At 40.8% G+C, this 8,934-nt stretch overlaps 1 protein-coding gene across 1 annotated transcript in view; it reads right to left on the bottom strand.

The window, feature by feature from the left end:
• Nucleotides 1-334: 334 nt before the first annotated feature.
• nt5dc1 (5'-nucleotidase domain containing 1) overlaps nt 335-8,934 on the bottom strand; it is a 69,958-nt gene continuing 61,358 nt past the window's right edge. The window contains exons 11-12 of the mRNA XM_069657804.1: nt 6,508-6,676; nt 335-1,427 (exon numbers count right to left, since the gene is read on the bottom strand). Coding sequence (XP_069513905.1) covers nt 1,315-1,427; nt 6,508-6,676 — 282 coding nt within the window. The 3' untranslated portion in view covers nt 335-1,314. The remainder of the gene's footprint in view (nt 1,428-6,507; nt 6,677-8,934) is intronic.

The raw sequence follows: 8,934 nt of genomic DNA, 5'->3' as shown, positions 1-8,934 counted from the left end.
TGCAAGTAATCTGTTATTTAGTTCCTTTTTCATCAAAAGTAATGCGTTACTGGGGCGCTGGTTTGGCTCCGTTGGTGGAGCTGGCGGTAGACATACAGTAGGCTACACTCCGTTCTGACAATATAACCCACATGTGTAACGAGTCCCAAAGGGGTCATTTTTAATTATTGGTAACGCAGTTATTTTTCTAGGTAGGTAACGCAGTAACGTAACGAGTTACTTTTAGAAGTAACGTTACCCAACACTGAACACAAACCAAACTCAACTTACAAAACCAGTAACTTTTACTTTGCAGTAAACAGGATTTGCTGGTCTTGCGATCTCAGATATTCACTTCTTTGTGTTATCATGTAAATATTGGTGTGATAAATGGTCAGCTCAGATCCAACACCTTATTTCTGTAACACACTAAAACTAACCAATCGAGGCAGCGGTAGACAAACAACTCCCATGTACTGCAGGGCTAAATTAGTGTTTTTGTCAATGGAGTTTGGTTGCTTCGAAGAGAGCAAAGATACTGCTGCTTCTTGTGACAAAATAAGTTTTGTATCCTATCAAAAAAGTCTATCTCTGTAGGGATCCTTTCTGTAATGGTGTCAAACTCCTAGAATAACTATCTGAGCCTGTCAGTTGTAAACAAGCACTTTAAGAGGACGTATTTTGATTCGGAGCAATTACAAATGTTGTACCTGTTTGTCGTTTAGACCGAATATATATAAAAATAGTGCCCATGTTTAAAATAGTGGAATTCCCCATTAAACCTCATGTTAAGGTCACTAAAATGCATACTGTAAAACTATATATGAAAAAAAGAAGACTTCACAATGACAGTGTTGTACAGAAATACTGACACAATGACTCAAAAGGACTTTCAGGGACAAACACACTGTGGCCGTCTGGTTACGTTCTTGAGGTAATCCCTTCAGGGTTAAAGAAATGTTCACTTATTAGAAGAATTTGGACTTTTAAACAACCTACCATCCTATGTGGCCTCACACATGAAACAGTAAAAACACTACATCTCTTATTATTACTGTATTCTGAAACACGCACACACACTTATTTTGTCGTATTTCCACGTGTACGGTACACTAAACCACGAAACGATGTTCAAATGTCGGCGTTATTACATGAGATACTGTGGCTTACATTCACATGGTTTCTCTGGATGGGTGAGGAGTGTATGCTTCCTGTGCTCCACGGATGGCGGCGGGTCAGGTGAGAAACTACAGGCAAAAAATGGAGGCACATTCCTCTCCTGAGGCAGAGGGGTAAGGGAGGACTATTTTTTCTACTTTTTCCTTTTTTTTATTCTTACGACAGACTCTCGCACCTCTTCAGCAAGGAATCCGGGGGCCTGGGGTAGTAGCCGGTGGTGCAGGGCTTGTCGGGAGAAAACCTGGGGAACTTGTAATCCAGAGGGAGATCTAGAAAGAGTGAAAACCACACAGGGAAAGTTAGCTGAAAGTTATCCAGTACATGTGCAGGCCACATGCATGTTTACTGAGCTACTGCTGCTGAAATGAAATGCTCAGGAGAAATGATTCATTATTCAGTGGAACATTTTTAAGTCTTATTTTGAGCGTTTTGTGCTCGCATATTAAAAACAGATCATGACAAATTGGAATTACAATTTTATTGTCAATCTTACAACATAGGACAGCAGACAAGGATTCCTATAGATGTACAGAACAAAGACAGACCATGTCATATCTAAGGAATAAGTCATTTGAAATTTTGCTCTATTCTGTTACATCCCTGAGATGTCAAAGAAATGTATTTGTGGGATTGTTGTTGTTCTCTTTGGCGATAAACGGTAATTGTGTGAGCACACTTCCCAGATATCCAGACAGTGCTGCATGTGTGACGTTTACAGTTGGCTCCAGTTGTAACTCTTGATTTTCCTGGCTGACGGTCGCTTTCCTTTTTAGACTGTTTGCCTTCATCTGAGCGGCAAATTTTTCTTTTTTTTTCTTTGAAAAAATTGAAAGTGAGTGATACATGTCACTGTTAAAGAAAGCAGGATGAGACGTTTTGTTAAAAACCACCACTTAAGCATGTACAGGACAAAATTAGCAAAGAGATAAGAGGTATGGCTTTGTCCACAGGGGGCGCCAAAATCAACACAAACCAGAAGTTACTTACAGCAGCTTTAATATCATACAGTGGCCCTAAGTGGACATACATTTTATTCACTCTGTTTTCCTGTAATAACGAGAAATTTCTGTTTGTTTTCTCGAGATCTTGACTTATTCTCTTCGTTATCTCGAGCTAACAAAGTGGGTTTTCTCGTGATGACAGGGTAATTTTCTGTTGATCTAGAAAACAAAACAACAGGCTGGTCACTGATATTACAGACCAGGACATGCCATGCTGCCGTCGCCCACACTAATGAGGGAAGTCTGTTTCTATGTTTGTTTTGTGCTTTTACAACCCTGGAGATACGTGTTATGATCATCTGATGTTACGCTGGTACGGCGTTGTTATCCTCAGATAACGAGTTGAACGAGTCAAGATCTCGAGAAAACAACCAGAAATGACTTGTTAATACAGGAAAACTTAGTACATTAAATGTATGGCTGCATGTCCACTTAGGGCTTCCATAATATCAAACAAAAGGTAGTAGTAGTTTCAACATATCTGTGGATTCTCTGACGTCAGATCTTTTTACTAGTTTTAAAAAGTATTTACAACCGACATTATGTTTTTGTTATTCTAAGAAAGATTTTTACAAATGTCATGCTTTCTTTGTTAACTTTTTGCAGTGCAGTAATCAGTGAGGCCAGAGAATGTTGGACACACTCCTGTTTGATACTTTGCCTCTAAAGAGACAACTGTCATAAATTACAGGCCTGCAAACTCACTAATGTTTTAAAGAGAACAGTTTAAACCTGCTCGAGTGAAAAGTGAGAACACATGAGATAACTACTGTGATTTGGTGTTACAAGTATATAAATAAAAATAGATTAATCTCAGTCAAGTGGGAGTAAAAAGTGAAAACAGATTCCACATTTTTCAAATAACCATTGTGTAGAGCTGCCAAAGGTAACCTGTTTTTCATTTTAAGTACTATCTGTGTAAATGTGGAGGGGTCTGGCTGCTGACCTGCATTCTCAAGTCGGCTCCGTTGCAGCCTCCACTGTCAGGCCACCTCCACTGTCAGTGTATGCCAGAAATTTCAAAATAAAACAGCGTAGATAGTTCCGGTTTTAGCGTTTCGGTCATTTTATATATTTCAAATTAAAGTGTAAATTTAAATAATTATTAGCCTTTATTTCCTCGCAAGGTGTTCAGGTTTACAGTACAAGTAGACATATGAGGTTCTTGTGTCCTACAAAATACTGACAGAGGTCTGTTGTTTATATGAAATTGAGCTGACTGCAGTAAACTATGTTATTTTTCAAAGATGAATTCTGAATGAGAAATGTGTTTTTTAGAAAGAGAAGAGAGCCGTGAGCTCCAGCTGTTGACTAAGGGCCCGATCAGACAGAGCCCGTCGCTGAGTGCCTCGCATGTTTCTGCTCTGTGTGCCTCGAGTTGAAAAAACTCGCCCGCCATCATTGCCGTTTTTTCTCATTATCCAATCGGACGAATGTAGAGGCGGCCTTCTGTCAGTTTACAAGATAACGGTTAGGCACTGACAGCTAACTGACAGCTAATGATTAGGTGGTTGCCTTAACAACAGTAGAAAAAAGGCGCAGCGAGCTCAAGTGGCAACCTCCGGTGTTGAAAAATGAAGCCAATGCGGAAGTGCAAAAAACTGCAGTTCCTCGAGTGGCCACTTGAGGCTCCAGAAAACAAGAAATAACATTACAGCAGGTGGGGAAATGCCAATTTTTACAGCAGAAATAAACATGTTTACAGCCTGGTGCAAAAAACGGTTTTGTTATAAATAGCTAATTTTATTTTTCAAGATAACTGTACGGGGGGTGAATTTTTAATTTAAAAAAAAAAACACACCTATTTTAATTATATTAAGCCTTAAATCATAGGGGCCGGATCACTTGATTGACAGGTGGATCCTGCAGGTTGTCTGCTAGACGTCAACACAGACACACAGACACTGAGCTTAACTTCACCTGAACTTTATGGCTGTGCAAGAAGTCTGAGCTCCAGCTTTACAGTGAGTTAAGTGTTACTGTATTGAAATATGTTTAGCACTAACTAGCAGGTATACTGTGCTCGCTTTAGCTGCTTGTTAGCCTGTACAGTGTTTATCAACATTTATTTAATTGTCGGCCAGTAAATAGGAGTCAGGAGTTAAAGAGATTACAGCGGACCGCACTGATGAGAAGATCGGTTATTTTAAGTTTCCCGTTACGTGTCGGCTCGCCGCTACTTCTTTAGTCTGATAACTAAACACCTGCAGTCAGTCACCGACAGAATCTCCTCCTGGCAAACTAGCTCATACATTATTTATACAGTCTATGACTAATAACCACTAGCTACGCTGAGGAGCATATAGCCTAGCTTCATAGCCGTAGCTGGCTGATTCACGCGGCCCGCCCATCGAACTCAGCCATAGGCTTTAGCTCTGCCGCGCTCCGCCTCTTCGCCTGCCTCTGGATTAGCCGGCTCTGGCATTTCCAATATGGCGACCCCCAGCGGCGACGCAATTTGGGCTTCAAGACGCTGCTTCAGAAACCAATGGGTGACGTCACTGAGACTACGTCCATTATTTATACAGTCTATGAGCGAGCTGCTCTTTTTTTAACAGGTGCAGGTCAGCAGCCAGACTGTCTTAGTTAATGTTGCAATCCTGCTGACCATTTCGTAGACATTTTTATTGCTTCTCTCAAGCAACTATGTTTCATAACACATAATTCATAAAAACTGCAGTGTCTCTGAGGAGCCTGTTCAGTACTGCCAAATGAAATCTTCCAAAATATTGGAAATAGAGTGCCAATAGTTTTTTTTTTAACAAGGTGAAAGATAAACAGGATAAATTAGGAGTCAGAAAAGATCTAATAGTTTGGGTGCGTTCACAAAGAAATTACCCAGGTGCAGAAGAAGAACTGTTCTCAGTCATTCTGCGTACCATGTGGGAGCATTTACAGGAATACACTGGCGAGCAGATTCAGTTTGAAAGGTTTTGTGTTTGTCAAAATATTTATAAGCTGAGGAACGACTGTGTGTTGTAAATTTTCCTTTATTTGTTGAACTGCACAGAAACAGGTTTATGAGAGAGCAGAAACTTTATTCTAGAGCTGTACCTGATATCAGATGTCTTTGAATGGAATCGGATTTGGCAGTTCATTATGAAGATTCGACTACTTGTTCGTTTTTGTTCATATAGCAGTGTTTTGCTTCTGATTAAATACATTACAGCCTTGGGCCCTGTGAATATGCAACGAGCCTCGTTCACCTTCACTAGACTTTAAAAAACATCTCGCAGCGCTGAGAGGGCGAGAGCGCGGGCACAGAGGGAGGGAGGGAGCGGGTGATCGCAGACTGAAGTGATGAAGTGATTAGTTTGGTCATGAAGCCGGATGCTCCTCTACAGCTCTGTGTGAAATATATGAGCTACACGGCAGATTGGAGTCTCTGTTAACAGTGACAGACAGACAGACCTGCGTGATAACACAGATCCACGTTATTAAATGTCTGTGTCCTCCCCACGCTGTGTTATTATAAACTATGATGAACCTAACGTGGGTTACAGCTCCTGCTCGTGTCAGTCACAGCATGTGGAGACGTAGTTTATACTTTCTTGATTGGCTGAAGTGAAATAGCGACATCATTCAGTTCTAAAACTGCATTTGAAGATTTGATAAGTCAAATCTTTTGCAACTCCAGGCAACGGCTTCAGACGCTCTGCAACTAACCAGTTCACATAGCTGCAATTTTCTCTGCAACATCCTACAACTGTTTTGTTGCGTATCATTGATCTGAACTGGGCTTTAGGCATCCCCACAGGAACAAGACGTAATAAATTAGTAAATTCTTATTAAAAACAATGAGACATTTCTCATCAATTAAAAGGTCAGAGCCCTCCTCTCCATCTTCCGAGTCTGAATGCTGTCAATGCACAAGTCAAAGTCCAAGTCCAAGTCCGAGTCATCAGTGCTCGAGTCCAAGTCCAGTCACGAGTCAGACTCCAGTCCGAGTCCTGGGCTTGAGTCCTATAACACTGCCATTGCAAAAACAAGAACTTTTAGTGGATGTAGTTTGATTGGTGCATTTGCTAGAAGTTTACAGTGCAGCCACTACAGCCTGTCTTGCTGCTGTTGGTTATTCCAAACTTTTAGTAATTTAGACCCTAAAATATGTAAAAATACGGACCAGGTTTGAAAATAATTAAATGTTATCTTATTTCATCAGTTGTCAGTTTGTAATAGTTTTAATGTGTCACTTGTTTGGAGTTAGTCTTGGTACTTTATTCTATGTACACGAGAGTGTGTTTTAGTTCCTCTGCAAATTGTATTATGTTTATTACTCTTCATTATTTGGACCTTTTCTTTCTTGTTTCCATCAAACCACTGCAGCATTGTGTCCCCTTCCACATACCTGCTATGTGCTCCACACTGGGGATGGCCATGGTGCTGTATTTGTGGATGCAGTGGCAGCACCAGGTCAGTTTCTGGCTCTCCTCGTCCCCTCCTCCGCTTTTATGTACGTCGACAAAGTAGGAGCCCCACTGCTCGGACACGGCAGAGGGTGCCTTCATGCCCTGCTCCTGTTCAGACAGTCGACAGGCAAACCAAATTATGTAACAGTGTGATTCATTTTTCAGACATGTGCTGACATGATAAAAGGAGAGGAGGATCCTGCCCCGAGATTTGGGAATAGAGAAAGACGTCAAACTGGCTGTTAGCCAAGAAGCTCGGAGGGTTATTATGACTGCAACTTGAATCATTTTATCCGAGAAATCCCCCGCTCTGTTACTCATAATCACTCATTAAACGTCGAGACTTTTTTTAAGCAGAAAGAGCTGACGTGCAGGGCTTATTGCAGCAACAGGATGTCGGTTTAAAAGAAGGATGTGGCAAGATACAAAACTCATAAACCAAAGATAGTATCAGCTAATATGATCAGGAAGCGTTCAAAGAGACGAATCAGAAATCGTCCTGTTGTTATGAATATTTGCACCAAATAAAAGTCTAAAAATACTTGAAAAGATTAAAAACAGGTTTTTCAGGGGAGAGAAAAAAAAATCAGGGGAATTTATAGACTTCAGCATGTTGAAACAGAAACCTCTGACATAATCCAACACAGATGATCAAACGCATCACAGAATACGAGCAGCCTGAAGCACAATGAGTTGCAGTATAACGTGCACTATTACCGCAATGCACCATCAGATTGGGTAACAGAGTTAATACTGAGAAATCAAAATAGGTCACAGGAAAAGGAAGTCATCTTTTTATCTGCATCAAGATTGTATCAGCAACTGCTTTCACCCGGCGCAAACGACTACAGGAGCTGATCTACATGAAGCTGATATTAGCACATAGTTTTCTTTCAGTTTTGAGACCAACATTGGCTGTCTTAAAATTCATCAATTCATTATCACTCAACAGAACTCGTGATCAATAAGGTAACCAGGACCCGTTTTGATTGGACAGTCCAGAAAAAAGCAGCACCGGTGATATCTTCAGAAAAGTGAAGTTTGATTTCAGTCTGTGAGCCGCTGCATGTTCTGACACACGGCGACATACGACATAAAACACTTCACACATGAAGGACAACAACGTCCTCTGGTCCCCACTGTGAACGGCACTTTGTCGTTTCCATAATATTGTATTTTCTTTTATTTGTTGTCTCTTCTACAAACTGCTAACACAAACAGCTGATCCGACACCGTGTGCTGCATGTGTAGGTATACAGGGCCGTTGTGCAGAGTGAGACACAGTACCGAGAGGAAGGGCTGCCTGACGTCAATGTGAAGCGATGACAAAAAACTAAAATACAACGTACACTTAAACTGACATGTTTGTTTATATGTAGGACTCTTTTAAGTGGCTAAAGTACGTGGTGCTCCTGACCCCGTCTGCAGCGGTGCTTAGCTTAGCTTCTGTGTGGGAACTCTGACCGGCTTCTCCTACTTCCATTTCAACTATCCCTTTAAAAAGTTGTTTAAATATTTTAAATCATTATTATTATTATTATTTTCCAAATGAGAAATACTGTCATGAAAGCTTTTGTAACCTTTCCCGATTAAGGGTTTGTATCGGCTCTGGTTAATGCTTACATATTACGCAAATTCAATTGACCCTTCACTAAGCCCCTCCCTTGAACGGCCACTGTCCATTCCTACGTTAGCAACCGTAACTAGGCGCAGGAGGCCTGTCAAGCTTTCAGATGCCGTAATGGTGTGCATATTGAATGTGCAAGTCCGACAGTAGATTTCCTCAAAGTTTAGAGGGGGGCGAAATATTTGTAGCTTTTCCTTTGCCAACAACTGGAGAGGAGAGATGTGGGACATGGATGATAAAGATATATATAAGACCGCACTCACAGCTTAATCCATCGAAGATCAACAAAAACTCAAAGTTAAGACGCTAACTTACTTGGCTAGGTTAGCATGTTAGCAAACAAATACAGTTGAATATAAAGTTAATCCAGATCCAGTGTTTGGATCAAGCTCACGATATGCGAGCAATATCCTGAGGCGCTTTAAACATAATGAAAAAGTGGGATCATTAAGTTTGGCTCGCAACGTGCTAAAACATACTACATAATGAAAGTTATAGGGAGTCGTAACTAAACATTAGCTTAAAATAAACCAATATATGGACTCACCTTGCTGTGCAAGAACACTGTTGTTCCTATATGATTGTCCTGAGCATGAGTTGTAAAGATGTGGGGAGCCTGGTGAGCTTTTGCCTCCATGTTTATGTCCTCTACATTCTCAACAGTCTACTGACAGATTATTTTCTGGATGTAGCTTTGAGATGCATCTTGCCCTCCTTTCTCTCTCGTTCTCTATATTTG

The sequence above is a fragment of the Semicossyphus pulcher genome, unplaced genomic scaffold (genome assembly GCF_022749685.1).
Source record: "Semicossyphus pulcher isolate SPU_LCO1_2020_fin unplaced genomic scaffold, fSemPul1.0.p SCAF_11, whole genome shotgun sequence".
In the NCBI taxonomy this organism is placed as follows: domain Eukaryota; kingdom Metazoa; phylum Chordata; class Actinopteri; order Labriformes; family Labridae; genus Semicossyphus; species Semicossyphus pulcher.
Note: the sequence above shows the minus strand (reverse complement) of the source record. Positions and strands in the feature narration are given on the sequence as shown.